Consider the following 15,908-nt stretch of genomic DNA (forward strand, 5'->3'; position numbering starts at 1 on the left):
AAACGTAATTTCATATAAGCTTAACAATCGTATGGCGCTTCGTAATCATACGCGTAACATCCGTGAATTCCATATGATTATGCTACAAATCAATTATATCTGTATTACCGATGTGCATTTCCCGGTGCATATCCTTTTAATTACAAAACACGTATATTTGTAAAACACGAGGTATACGTTAACGAGATTTATTCTATTTTTGTTCTAACTACGATCGATGTGTACGTACGTACGTACACATATTTTGATCCTCTCGTAATCGTCATTATCGTTCTTTCTTCCTTCTAGATCATCGATAAACGCAAAAAAAGAGACGCATTAACGGTATGAGAAAAAAAAGCATAGAAAAAGTAAAAAAAAGGAAAAAAAAAAAGAAAAAGAAAAAAAAAGGAAAAGAAAAAAAAGAGAATTTAACAAAGACGATCACAGCTCGTAATTTTGTAATTACATACATACGTTATCTCGATATGACTCGGACAAAGTTTTTGAAAGCTCTCATTCACTCAGCTAATTTTCGTTTCCTTTTAATTGGACGATAAGTTAATAGAGAAATATGTGGTAAAACTGGTTTCGAATAATAAATCGATCGGGGAGTTATCGATTCTTGCCAGAACGAGTTTCCGTCTCTCCTCTCGTACCCTATACACATTTCGTAAACGCCTTTACTCCTTTCGATCTAACGTATGCGCATAAAATAAATTACCTCTTACAGTGAGTGAGTGAGTGAGTGAGTGAGTGAGTGAGAGAGAGAGAGAGAGAGAGAGAGAGAGAGAGAGAGAGAGACAGGGTGGGAGGGGAGGGGGAGAGGGTTAGTCGTTACGCATTCGTGCCTGACCATTTCGGCATTTCTAGTTCCTCCTTTCAGTGAGGAAGGCGCAAAGGAATTTGCGAAGGAATGAAAAGCGGCACTTTCCATGCGATGTCTAACATCTAATGCATCTAATTACTATCATAGAAATTAATTACGCGAACTAATTCGAGTTAAAACACTCGATTAGATTCGCTAATCATTAGAATTTAGATTTTATTTTTCTCGATTACATCACTGTGTCCAAAAAAAAAGAAAAAAAAAGAAAAAGAAAGGAATGAAATTTAATAAGTATCTTCTAACACTTTTCTAACGAATTTTCAATTGATGAACTTGCGTTATTTCTTTTTTTTTCTTTTTTTCTTTTTCTTTTTCTTTTTCTTTTTCTTTTTTTTTTTTTTTTCTTTTAACGAAGTATGATAAGAAGATGTAAATGTAAAACGATTCTAAATATAATGAGAGAGAAAGAAAGAGAGAGAGAGAGAGAGAGAAAAGAATCCTTTTCTCGAGTCATGCATTTGAATGTCCAAGTGGGCGTGTAATATCGTCTAAAAGAAAAATAAAGAGAAAGAAAGAAGGAAAGAAAGAAAGAAAGAAAGAAAGAAAGAAAGAAAAAGAGAATATCGTGCTGCGCATAATGATTTTTCTCAGTATTTGCTTTAGACCGTCTCGCACGCAGAGTGACTGCGTTATCGGTCGTCACATACGAACACTTTTTGATCAACATTTCTTTTTTCCTTTTCTAATTCTTAACACTTGGACTTGTGCCTCGTAACAACCATAATTTATCGTACATACCACCATTCAAAACCTATTTCTAAGCATCGTCGCGCAAGCGTGACTCGCGTATAAAAAAAATTATGTATATAAAAGTTATATAATTACTAATAACTTAATTACACTTTTAACTGGTTTGTTTTCTTCATTTGTTAAGTGGGATTTAAAGACGGAAAAAAAATTAAAAAAAAAAAAAAAAAAAAAAGAAAAAAACAAGAAAAATGAGAGAAAAAAGATAGAAGAGAAAAAAAAAGAGAGAAAAAAACAAAAACGATAAAAGGAAAGGAAATTTGCAAAAGTTTCGTCTGGAATTTCAAAATGACTCGCTCGAATAAACAATCGTGCATGTTGAAAACTAAAGGAGTTTTCATAACGTCCGCCATTAAATAAAACCGTCCATGACCATTAGCCGAGGAAACGAGAAAGGTGCCTCCTTCTTGGTGGTGAGCGCAAGGCCGTGCCTGATCGCGTTTAGTTCTCGTTTCTTTTTTCCTTTTATTATTATTATTATTATTATTGTTATTGTTATTGTTATTGTTATTGTTGTTATTATTATTATTATTATTATTATTATTATTCTTATTATTATTATTATTATTATTATTATTATTATTATTATTATTATTATTATTATCATTTCTTAAGGAACGCTTTGCCTGGATCGCCATCAGGAATTTGTATTTTAATAGATACGACGTAATGATACATCATAATGATGTTTTATTTACGAATGCGAAATATCATACGTTTATATTCATCTTATTCTCTTACGATCCTCACATTGTTTTTCTAATAACGTATGTATATAACACTTGGTATTTCCGGATGGAACGTTAGAAGGAAAGAAAGGAAAAAAGTGAAATGTATGGAATTTATACGATGACTCGACTCTCATTTGCATCGAAATTGAAAGATTCTAATCTCGACGCCTATGCAATTTGGTAAACATTCGGAGAAAAAAAAAAAGAAAAGAAGAAAAAATAGAAGTAAACAAAAAAATAATAAGGAATGACATAGTACGGTACGATTGAACACCTTTGATCGTCCTTCATTTACTCTCTCGTTCATTCACATTCATTCTATCATTAATTCTTTGAGGTAAAAGGGAATATATACATTCGTTTACGTCGATTACGTCACCTCTTCTCATTCTTATTTCTATTCAGAATCAAGAATATAGAATGTGATCTCGATTATATCCTCTTGTTGATGAATAATATAAAAGAAAATAAAAAGAAAGAAGAAAGAAGAAAACGAAAGAAGAGTTAACTCTTTCTGTTCTGTTGTTTGTACGTTGCATGCAAGTTACGTTCTTATAAAAACGGCAAGAAAATCTTACTACTAATTTATGGCTTCCGTGAATATAAACGTTGGATCCTGCGCACACAGTGTCACACCGCCTACGCGCATAGGGGATTTTACTCTACCATGGAATAAACCTCGTACTTTGTAAGAGTACGAAAGAGAGTAAAGTCTACCAGTAAGAGACTAAAATGCACGCTATAAAATCGCCGGTCCGTGCACGTTACTATTTTCCAAGCTTGTAAGGATACGCTCCTATACTTCTCATTAATATACTGTGGGAATTACGCGGAGTAAGAGATGATTCACCGTAAATTTTACTCCGGCGTTCTCTTGCTAATAAATAAATAAAACAAAAAGAAAAAAAAAAGAAAAAAAAGAAAAAAAGAAAAAAAAAAAAAAAGAAATAGGAAAAACCGTTGAAAGATGAGATGCGATAGATTCTCGTGACTCAGATTCATTTTCATATGCACGTATGTAGGCATATGCACTTATATACTTTTCAAATAAAGTCATATGACGTAAGCTAAGCTATTTGTAAAGACTTTTTGCTTAAAACTTCGCTCATTTCTATCTTCTTTTAATTATAACAAATTATTTATAGGGTAAAAAAAGAAAAAGAGAAAAAAAGAAAAGAAAAAAAGGTATAATTAAAAACGAAACACAACATCGAGTAGGCGAAACGCAAAGGCGGAGCAATGATACATTTTTTATTATACATATGTCTGTACATATGTATAAATAAACATACATACATATATGCATACATACACATTGTGTGTCCTTTCCTTTTACTCGACCCATACTACTCAGCAGGAATATTTTATCAAGAGTGCTCTTTATTATCTGCCCACGTAGTATGTGCTAACTCGACGATGATATTTGCTTCGTAGTACAAATTTTACTTGTTCGTATACTTACCTCGACTCGAATTTTGATTCTTTTTTTCTTCTTCTCCTTCTTTTTTTTTCGAAAATAAATGACCTGACAACTCTTTCATTCAAGTTATTCATTTTCTTTTTCCGAAATCATTTTTCATGAAAATCATTTTTGTTTTTTCGTTTTTAAATCATTTTTAAAAGAGTACAATCAACGTTACTGCTATCATAAAATGGAAAAGGATGAATGAAAGAATTGTTGAATAAAAATTAAACGTACAAAAAAAAACAAAAAAGATCTTAATAAAATAGAACCTAATTTCTATATTTTCGTGTCTACGCTCATTCATCTTTGCGTTCATTGCTAGACAATGGAAGAAGGCTAACGAAGGAGACTTTAATGCAGGGTAGACGAGCACTCGGGTGATTCCAACGATGAGTTCATTACATGATGCGAAACGGTAGCTGTTTAAACTCACATAAACGAACTCGCTAATTTGCGCTCTCTTCCTCGCTTCGAGAAATGGAGAAACGAAGTACCTACTTATCTTCGCGTTTCCTTACTAATTTATAAAATCAAAAGTCTTTAACGGTTCAACACTTTTCATTCATTGCATATCGTACATTTTAATGAGAAGAAAAAAAGAGAGAGAAAGAGAGAGAGAGAGAGAGAAACTTTCACTTTTTTTTGCACAAAACTTCGATTTCTTCCAATGTACTCGTCGATCATCGGCTTACGTTCTCATAGTTGTAAAATTAATATTATTATTCTTTTTTTTTTTTATTACCATCATTAAAAAATTAATGAAAATAATAAGTGAAAAGAAGAGATGATCTTTACGATATGATTCGTGAATAATTCTGTTTCATAATATTATTAAAATTCGTACTTTCTTGATTAATTTTCTCTCCGTTATTAATCGTTAATCTAATTAATGATTATAATAAAAAAGAAGAGAGAAAAAAAAAAGAAAAAAGAAATGAAATTAATTGAATTATTCGAATAAAATATTACTTAACATCGATCTACTAGGATCAGTCTAGTCACAGGAACCGTTCGTCTGCTGTTCTGACCTGGATAATTTCTGTCTTATTGCACGTATGTTTGTATAAATGCATGTATCTCTGTATGCACAAGAGAAGTATATACCAACTGGCTGCGTGGATGTAGGTATTGTCTCGCGAGGAATGTAGAAAGTAAAGTATCTTGAGTAACATAGCACGATGGGAGCAAGAGTACAGGCTGTCGGACTCGCGAGGATGCGCCTTAGAGAGCTCAGAGAACACTATCGTCATCATCATCATCATTATCATCATCATCATCATCATCATCATCATCATCATCATCATCATTATCATCCTCTTCGTCGTCTTCGTACTCTCTTCGTCGTCCCACTGTTGGTGCCAGGTTGTACGGCTCGCGAAAAGGTCATCGTTGATGCTCGTACGCAAATTCATTGTAAGGATGCAACCCGACCGACTAGGTGTTACTCGTAAATCAAATGTCATTTGTCAAATTTCATTCTAAAACGATGAAAAACCATTAAAAAAAAAATCAAAAAAAAAAAAAAAAAAAATCAAAAAAAAAAAGAAACCTAATTTTTCCATCTACATTAATAGATAAGAAAATATATTTCAATCTATATCGTATATCTACATATTTATAACGCAATAATGAAGGGAAGAAAAAAAAATATTAATTTTAAGTATCGAACAGGTACGATGTAAATTTCGTGTAAATAATTTTGAACAAAGGATCATGATCGCATTAAAAAAAAAAAAAAATTGTGAGGAAAGATACTTATTTTGATAAGAAAACGTTTGACCTTTTGAGGAAACTCATCGGACCCACCGATATACCCTTCGATTCGTCTCCCTCTCACGTACCAGATACGCATTGTTATAAGAGCAAGAATTTTTCTACGTTGAAAGGACTCGCACAATGGGATTGTTAAATCGACTGGAGGCATGAAATTGTCCGGCTACACCACTAACAATTAAGCATACAATAGTCTGTTAACTATACGTTCGTAAAGTGATGATTTTCGACTTGACCGATCGACCGGCAATCGATAATGATGTTGCTAAAAGGATTTTTTCTTTCCTTTCACAATACGTAAGCGACATTGAAGAACGTTCTCTTTCTTTTCTTCTTTTCGTATCGATTCGTCGAACACGTTACCAGACCGAGATAAAAAGAAAGAAAGAAAGAAAAAAAGAAAAAAAAGAAAAAGGAGACGAAAGTGTTACGATTAATCGATTCGAATTTTTTCATGCAATGTAAATAAAACAAGACTTGGTGAGGCATAACTAGAAATGTCTTCGAGATTAAACTGGTAACTCTACTTCGAACGTATGGGATCAGTCAAGGACGATAAAATTCTCGGGTTTCGCGAGCAAAACTTGCCACATAAGAAAAAGAGAGATAAATAGACATACAGAGACAGACAAAGAATCCTTAAGTACGTGAGAAACATATTTATTATATACGTATCTACTAACTATAAACGCGAATCGACCGAATCGTTATGTCCTGCGAGACCAGTCCAGTTTATTTTCTTAACTTCACCATCAGGCTGGACCTTCAATAACGATTGAACGTTACCGACGTCCTTAAGCCAAGCTGTCAGCTAAGAAAGATTCACACACACACACACATATATATATATATATATATATATATAAACCTATCGACCTTCTACATACATCTGTTAGCCACATGAGGAAAGATTTATCTACTTGCAAAAGGTTCTACAAATTTTTAAGTTTTATTGCACTCAAGAAATGGTTTATGAAGACGGACAGGAAAAGGTGGACACCTTTCTATCTTAATAATATCTCTTTTCCGTCCTAAGAACGAAGATTTTAGATGATTGCTACATATTTTCTTTCCTCGTCTTTGAGAAAAAAAATCATTGTTCTTTTATTAAGATCCCTACTTCTTTCTCGATGATTGCCGTTAACCCGCGCTTAAAAAAAAAAAAAAAAAAAAAAAAAATTAGAATGTTAATATACGCCCTTTCAAACGACAATAGTTGTCTACTGTCGATCGTAAGTAGACTGTGACGAGAATATATATTCCATGTAACTGTATGTGTATGTGTGATTATATTGGTAAACAGGTGAACTGTTCATGTCTATTGCATCAAACTATATTATTAAATTTCCTAATTGAAATTCTTTAAATATTATTATTATTAATGGAAAAGTATCACGAAGAAGAAATGTCATTTGAAATTTTCAATAAGTTTCTTTAAGAAATCATTGTAATAACATTATCTAATCAATCTATTTGTTTAAATATGATTACTAATGAATGATTTTGATATATAATCTTAAAGTAAAACTAAAGAACAAAAATATTTCCGAAACGTAACAAAATTATGCAATCATTAGCTTGGTATTACTCGTGTTATATAATTTAGATTTAGATATAGATCAAAATTAATACTCAGTGCACAGATCTCACAATGTGGAGGTTATTGCATATGGAGATCGTTGAACTAAGATAACATTAATTTAGTTGCGTTTAATGAATCTTCCTTCGACCCCGTCAAAGTCGATGGAATATGCATCAACTGCAATTTTGCCCTAATCTATTCACGAGAAAAAGCATGGATTTCTGTTTATAAAATATTATTTTAAAACGTACAACAGAAACATCACGAAATTATTAATAATTATAAATTTTACATATAAATTTGTAAATTTTATAATCTACTATTACGTTATATTTTTTACCATATTAATATATATGTATTATATTTTTAAATTTATTAAAATTAATATATATATATATATTTCTAATCATTTTTACTGAATTGCATTATTAATAAATTTAAAGTTGGATATATAAATCGATTTGCCATGTCATTTTAAATTAGTCATAAAAATCACAATTACTTTTCTGAATTAAAGTGGAATAAAAATATGAGATTATCAACGAATACACGAAACACTTACTAATCTACTTTAAAAACGTATAAGATAATTAATTTAATATATTAAATTATTTTGAGTTGGTTATATATGATCTTACGAGCACAATAATGCTCAAACTTTATATCATTCTTCGAATGCTAATTTATGTAATTATTTGCTTCATCTAAAAGTGCTAATTAATTGCACCATTGATTAATCGAATCGAATCGATGAAACAAGAAGATCCTTATCCTGAATTAATAATAAGCATGCACAATAAATAAACAATGAAAAACATATACACAATTAAAAATTTACGAGTAAATTCAAAAGAGAAATTAATCATGGTCATGCTCGCTGCAATAATTTATTTTAATAAAATTACAATCAGTAACTCGTGCTGATTCGAACCTTTTTCATCCTCGGCATGATGAGTACTGAAGGGACTTTAATTTCTTCACTTACTACTTAAGAAGTTCTCTGATGGCTCCAAAACACTCGTTCTTATTGTAGGTCGAAATTATGATAGGTAGACATTAACGTAGGTTGAAAATACAATAGGTTGAAACCATATCGTGAATTGTGACTTGATGAAAATATAACGATGACCTAGAAAAAAAAAACAAGAAACAAATGTTTATTAAATTTATTACAATTGAAAGATTGTAAAATTATTATTATATTTATATATATTATGAAATTTAAAAATCTGTTTACCAATAATCTCTTGTTGAATAAGTATATTCATTTCTTCCGTGATGCACTGACTCTAATACGCGTTAATTATTTATTAATTAGGAAACGGCACTAAATTTAATCCGCGAAATTCTACTGTTATATATACGATAAATACACATCTGTGTGTGACTGTGAAAAGAAAAAAAAAACAACTTTAGACGAACAAACACTGACTCTATAACTGATTGCATTGCACGCAATCGATTCAAGTACTCGCGCTTCTTGAAATTAATTTAAATCGCGAGAATACGAACAAACACTATTTCTACTTCGCGATTTTTTTGTTAAAACATAAAAAAAATTTATCAAACATATTAACCTGTAAATCATTTCATTAATGATAACACACTGATATAAATATATTATATAAAAGTATTGAACATAATTAATATCTTAAATTGTATTAAATAAAATTATTTATAACATTTAATATTGTTAAGATGCATCAAAGTATTATATCTCATAAGAAATATTATATATCGTAAAATAAATATCTCTGATTAGTATTTGCTTTGTATTATGAAATACAACTCAAGCATTAGCAATTGCCCAGATCTAACTATTTGGAGGTAGTAAGATATGGAGAACCAGTTGTTAAATAATAAATCCTATAAAAAAAATTAAAAAAAAATATATATATATATATATATGAACTGCTATACTTTCTTGTGTGTAATAATAAAATTATTATAATATTACGATATATATATGTATATATAAAAATAAAATTGAAATATGCGATAATGTATAAAGCTTCAAATAAAATTGTTCGTTACTTTCGTAATAGATGCTTACACGTCAAAATATTCTATATGAATGAAGAACACTCGTTACTAACCTTGAAAAAAGTATCAATGCTTATTTATTTTCTTTTCTTTCTCTAAAGAAATTCTCAGAAATATACAAGCCAATGTTATTATACTTACGTCTCGAATGTTATCTATCCCTCTTTCTCTCTTTCTCTCTTTCTCTCTCTCTCTCTCTCTCTCTCTCTCTTTCTCTTCCTATTAAGCCTAGCTGTGTGTCCTTACTTGTCCAATGAAGATCGATTGTTTTCAAAGAATTGTTTTCGTTGTATTCTCTACTGTGTCTTTTCACTCGTAAAATTCTTCAAAAGCTGAAAGTGTGTAAAAGATATCGATTAGTAAATAACCAAATTAATTACGTGTGTATGTTATATATATGTTTATAAACGAGATATTAATATGTGAAAAATTTAAGAAGATCGATTAGTAAAGAACAAAATAAATTATGTGTATATTTATACGCGTATTTTTATGTGTGTGTAATACGTATAGAGGATATCTTTAATGTGTTATTCAGGTATAGAGAAATCTATATGCGTACTCATGGTGTGTATATATATATACGTTTTATATATATATTTTGTATACATGCATGTATAAGATACGTAAATGTATAGCATGCATATGTGTGTGTGCGTATGTGTGTGTACAAATCGAATAGAATACTAAATATGATTAATTAAAGCTACATAATAAAAGATTTCTAATTAAAACATCATCATAAGACGAGAGAAGTATTAAAATCTTAGAAAATAAAGATGAAAAATTGGAAAAAACTTATTACGTTGTAGTTGACCGAGGGACGCCAAAAGGCCGAATTTATTTTCGCGAATATCTTTTAAATGCGACGATGCCTCGATTTACGAACACTCACTCATAAAAAACGCGTATTTAAGAATCGATTGATATATTGGAAGGGGGTGTAAGTTAGAAAAAATACACTAATTACCTGTAATTATCGAGGACGATGCGAATCCCGTGTCAAACTCGTATCCAAGGAACAAATATGGCGTCACTTTTACTGACAAACAGTTGAACAATTCCCGCCGCGCATGCGCACAACACCTCAAGTATTTTATTCGAGGCGCGAATAAATATGTATTCAATTGTTTCATGTGTTATTAAACAAATCACAAGTAATATAAAATTTGAAAGTTAAATTAATAAAAATTTTAATAATCATTGTTATAAAAATTTATATAATTATTGTTTAAATAATTATTCCCTATTTTTAACTTATTATATCTTTTTAAATTATTGAAAGCAGTTCTCGTCACACACACACACACACGCTAGCTTATTCACACGTACGAGAGTGTCTCTCTCCTCGTTACTTCGTTAGTCAAAAGATATAGAATTAATAAATCAAATAAAAAAATCTTTGTTTAGGATTATAAAATTCTGAAAAAGTAATAGTTTGTAAAATTTTTATCTGTAAATGTTTGATTATATATAATTTTTTATTTCAATAAAATATTACGATTTAATAATAATAGGGAATTATTAAGGATATGTTCAACTATAACTATATATTATAAATAAATGGAAAAGCAATAACTTTTGGAATATATAATGATAAATAAAACGAAGAGAAAAGAAAAAAACTTTGACATACATATGTGGACATTACTAACCTATATAAATGTAAAAAACAAATATTGACACAGTATACATATATATATATATAAGTTTATAGAAAATATCTTCTCTGAATGCTAAGGTAGGCAAAAAAATTTTTCTTTTAAGGGCAAAAGTTTATTAAAAATTTTATATTTATCTTTCTTAGTATATAACTTCCTTATATAAATATATATATCCATATATACTATGGTTACTGACCTACTTGTAAATGTTTGGAAAAATCCAAGCTTCTTATTTCAATATATTTTATTAGTACATTTATAACAAATTATTAATAACTTTGATCACATGGCTTTAAATATTTAACATAAAATTTTAATGAAACAACCTGACTATAATTCTTATCTAAATAATTTGTAAGATTTTTTTACATTCTTTCATCTTTATCTAAGGCATATCATGAATGCATATGAGTACCTATTTGTACTTTGTTTAATTAATATAAATTGAACAATTAGTAGCTTTAAATTGTTTTCTATTACAATGGATAAACTATATGTTAAATTTTGCTTAATTTAATTGAAGAAGGCATACACATTGCATATCAAGCACTCCTACTGATAGTTCTAAAAAAAAAAAAAAAAAAAAAAGATACATCATGTATACTATCTGTAAATATTATCAAATGTAACGTATTAAATCCAAGCAATAATTTCATTCAAAGTCGAAAATACAAAAGCATTTATACAAAGAAACAGTTATGGTATCAAGTATGGATCCACAAAGATTGTTTCCCTAGCTTGTTATTTCTTGACTTCCTTTTCTTAAGATTATCGGTAGGTGGGATCAAAACCCACGGTGCCTAAGTACAATTGCACACGGTACAATGGTTTTCTCGTGCAGTCAACGAGAGGACATATTTGAATCTGTGTTGTGTTTGTGTATAAATGTGAGTGTCATAATGCTTTCGCACGTTCTTTCATTATGATCGTTACATCACCCTCGAGGATGTCGACTTTTCATCGTTGATGGAATCCTTGGAATCCTCTAGCAAGGCGTGTCCTATAAGATCATTTTCCTTTTTCTTTTTATCACAGTAATAAATCCTACATGCCATCGATTAGACCGAATATAATTGTGAGGCCATTATCTACTTCTCTATAAAATAAATTGTAGATGAAGCATAGTACTTTATAAGAAAAAAAAAAAAAAAAAAAAAAAAAAAAACTATTAGAATGATTAATCTTAAAACGATACCACAAACTGTGTTCACTTATTAATATTGTCATAGAAAATTGCATGCTCTTACTATTAATGAAATTATCGATCCAATTAACGTTTCTTTTAAAATCATTTTCTTTTTTCCTTTCTTTTCAGCAATTAGAAATTTATCTCTTAGACAATTAGAAATTTATCTTTAGGATCATTAACGAGTTACTTTCATCGAAGGATCAGATAAATTTATTGTTATAGAAAGATAAGAAAAATCTGTGTTAAATGTACTATATTATTAATGGTAAAGTTCATCTGGATAATAATTAAATGAGTCAGATGAAAGAAGCTGATAAAAGTAAAAGTAAAAAAAAAAGAAAAAAAAAGGAAAGATTATAGTGAACGCTTCGGTGAGTTCTCGAGGATTATGTCACTTACAGGAATGGGGAAAGATTCCTACAAAATGAAGCCGGGTAAACGGTCGGTTCTTTTCTCGGAGGACTCCGCGGGGTGAATCAGTCCTTTGTGCCTGGCTCTCTCAGGGTCAACCACTTTCGGTGCAGTATATGCCTTCTCAACGTTTATGTGTATGCTCGCAAACACGCTCGCTCGTCTGACCGTTCCTATAGGGTGTCCTGGAAATCGTCTCCAAGCCTAAGGAAATTCGATTCCTGTTAGGTTTCTATCTCTCTCTATCTCTCTCTCTCTCTCTCTTTTTTTTCCTTTCTTCAAGGTAATTTATTACTGAAAATAAGCTTTGTCTTGTCATCTGAAAAAAGAAATAAAAACGTATAATAGTATAGTTTATATTTTAAAACTTGATAGGTCAGATAGAAAGAATAAAAATTAAAAAAAGAATCTTATTAATTTTTATTAGCGTTTTAGAAACAAACAAGAAAAAAGTAATATGAATATGTAAGGATATCGAATACGAATGCTGAGTGAAGATTCATCCTCTCACGGTTCTCACATCCATCTCTCGTTGGTATCTTTCTTTCTCTCTTACAAAGATTCAAACTCGCTTCGTGAAACGACGTCACTCTGGCTTGGATTCACGCCAGTGAGTTCAACCGTCGGTTGGTACAGTCGAATGGAAAATCAGTAATATTAACATATACATACCCGCTAATACATACAAATTTGAATAGATACATACACACACACACACACACACATATATATATATATATATATGAGAATAGTTTATAATATTATATTTTTCCCCATCATATTCAGTAAATTCATTTCGACATATCTATTAAAAATAAATGTTGATTTTACTTAATAACAAATGAATTATCTAATGAAGATATTTGTTCTTTCAGAATCCAGACGCATGACAGAGGAAAGGGCTGGCTCGTCTTTAGAAAGCGAAAAGGCAATCGGAAAATGTCGGATATCGGTGGGGATGATGGTACTACTGGTGGTGAGAGTGGCATGGACAATCTAGCATTTGCTATTGAAGATGAATGCGTGAATAGCCCAAAACACGTTGATAACAATGTTCATGAACAAGAAAGCAACAAACAACAAGTGAACATGGAACAGGACTATAGATCGCCAACTGATACAATTGGTTCGCCAACAGAGAATGGTCATCGTCGATCGTTCGTTTCTCAGCATTATGTTGAACCAGTGAGAAATAGCCCAGAGCCACGTTACAAATCTGAGACGAAGATTGAGCTTCCACCATCGACTGGTGGACAAACTCCAGATAAGAATTCCACGAGCGAGCCGAAGCTCAACGGCGTTCATGGAAATGGCAACAACAACGACGCTAGCTTCCTCAACAGCAGCGCCACAAGCGTCCAGGTCAACGGTAAGTTAGGGTCGTAGACCGTGAAGAAGAAGAAGAGAGAAAGAGAGAGAGAGAAAGAGAAAGAGAGAGAAAGAGAGAGAGAGAGAGAGAGAGAGAGAGAGAAAGAAAGAAAACGAAAGTTTGTTGAACCGAGCTCTAGCTAATTCTTCAATTCGAACAAAAACCTGTAAAAATCTGATCTTCCTAAGTAATTGCAACATCTATTTCTCTTTCACAGATAATGGAAAGAAGGAACAGATCGAAGCAGTGAATTTAGAATTGGTTTCAATGAGGCCCTACACAGGCAACAATATCCAAACAAAGGGTCAAGAAGCATGCGAGGTACCAACCGACCCTTACGAGGAATACTTCGTGCCAGTTAACGAACATCGAAAGTATATTAGGTAATAAAGAAGATTGCCAAAGAGATGAACGAAATGAAAAAAGATAAGGAACATCGTGTGTTTGCCCTGTCTGTCTCTGTTCTGTTTTCTCATTGTTGCTATTCATTTTTTTTTTACTGTTGTTTATATTATTATTATTATTATTATTATTATTATTATTATTATTATTATTATTATTATTATTATTATTATTATTATTCTTTCGTTTGATTAATTCTCATATCTTTCTTCTAATTCTAATTAACTCTTTCGCGTGCACTGTTTACCAGCCCGGCGAGCCTGCCTAGCGATTTTTCTGAGAATGAAGGTAGTTAACAATTTCCCCCACTTTCTCCAACCCTTTTTTGCCGCTGTATTTATGCTCGGGGTGCAGGAATTTTGTTCGAAGGAATAAGTAGAAGAATGATGATGATGATGATTATGATTATGATATTCATGATGATAATGATGATGATCATGATGATGATGATGATGATGATGATGATAATGATGATGATGATAATGATGACGATGATAACAACGGTGAACGGAACATTCTAAAATAGAAGAAAAAAAACCTTGCATACAAAATTGTGTCATTGCTTACAAAAAAGCATTAAAAAAAAAAAAAAAAAAAAAAAATGCAAAACGGTCGTCCTTCGTAAAGTAAGCGAGCGACGAATCTTAATGACGATTTTCGAGTTTACTAAAAAAACGTTAAGACACACTATGAATAAATTCTTCGATCGTCTAAGTAGCACCATTCTTATCCTTTGCTAATAGCTATCCGGTAAGAGACGAGGCTAGATTCACCGATCCTCGTTCACGAATCCCCGTTGATTTTCCGTCTTCTTAAGAGCTCGGATTAAAGTGCAAAACGCGTAAAGCCTCTATGGAGATGCGGTCGTGGCACGAGGTGACTTTAACGTCGGCATACTAAATAACTAACGTACGTACGTTTCGATGACATTAGATCGGCGAAGCATGTAGAGTAAGATAAGCGACTAGGTAAAAAACACATCGAGACTGAGTATTCGAAGATAAAAAATTATTTAAGAAAAGAAAAAAAAGAAAAAAAAAAAAAAAAAGAAAAAAGAAAAAAATGTATACGCGTAAGAGGAGACACTTCCCTTTCGTCAGATCCGCGATTTCCTTTACTGTTCATCAAATGAGTTAAAAAAAAGAACAAGATATAGAGAGAGAGAGAAAGAGAGAGAGAAAGAGAGAGAGAGAGAGGGACAGAGAAAATAAAGAAATAAAGAAAGAAAAAAAAAAGAGAGAGAGAGAGAGAGAGAGTATGTGTGTGTGAATAAGAGAAGAGAGAAAGAAATGGGTGAAAGTGTCAGACGATGTTTTCTGTTACGCCGATACATAGCAGGGGTCCCGAGGCCGAGGTTGAAACAACCGTGGCTGGAGTACGTTTTGATTTGGGCCCGGGTGTCGGCCGTGAAGGACTCAGCCTGAGAGATCCGGCCGCCGGACTGGTTGACTATTCCCACTGGCTTACAGCCCTCAGGTACTTGAAGGATGCTTTCGAGGATGAGGAAAATGGGGAATAAAATAAAAAATAAAATAAATAAAAAACAAAAAAAAAATAAATAAATAAATAAAAGGAAAAAAAAAGAATTATTACTGACGATGGGGGACAATGAAGGAAACCTTTTTTTCTTGCCTTAATGCGAGGGACGTTTGGTAGCGGACTAA

At 31.4% G+C, this 15,908-nt stretch overlaps 2 protein-coding genes across 5 annotated transcripts in view; one reads left to right on the top strand and one right to left on the bottom strand.

Moving 5' to 3' along the window:
- LOC118444665 (uncharacterized) overlaps nucleotides 1-9,401 on the bottom strand; it is a 52,307-nt gene extending 42,906 nt beyond the window's left edge. Inside the window, exons 1-3 of one of the 2 annotated variants that reach the window (XM_035873150.2) lie at nucleotides 9,351-9,401; nucleotides 8,404-8,553; nucleotides 8,152-8,295 (exon numbers count right to left, since the gene is read on the bottom strand). The gene's annotated coding sequence lies outside the window, so the exon portion shown is untranslated. Of the gene's footprint in view, nucleotides 1-8,151; nucleotides 8,296-8,403; nucleotides 8,674-9,350 lie in introns of those variants that run through there. The other variant, XM_035873151.2, reaches the window with a different exon arrangement.
- LOC118444664 (uncharacterized) overlaps nucleotides 1-15,908 on the top strand; it is a 41,239-nt gene that overhangs the window by 15,646 nt on the left and 9,685 nt on the right. For 2 of the 3 annotated variants that reach the window (XM_085661710.1, XM_035873141.2), the window contains 3 exons: nucleotides 13,349-13,842; nucleotides 14,060-14,225; nucleotides 15,580-15,720. In XM_085661710.1, the coding sequence (XP_085517836.1) occupies nucleotides 13,413-13,842; nucleotides 14,060-14,225; nucleotides 15,580-15,720 (737 nt within the window). In that variant the 5' untranslated portion in view covers nucleotides 13,349-13,412. The remainder of the gene's footprint in view (nucleotides 1-13,348; nucleotides 13,843-14,059; nucleotides 14,226-15,579; nucleotides 15,721-15,908) is intronic. The other variant, XM_035873146.2, reaches the window with a different exon arrangement.

Source organism: Vespa mandarinia, chromosome 15 (genome assembly GCF_050613455.1).
Source record: "Vespa mandarinia isolate Hongniang chromosome 15, ASM5061345v1, whole genome shotgun sequence".
In the NCBI taxonomy this organism is placed as follows: Eukaryota; Metazoa; Arthropoda; class Insecta; order Hymenoptera; family Vespidae; genus Vespa; species Vespa mandarinia.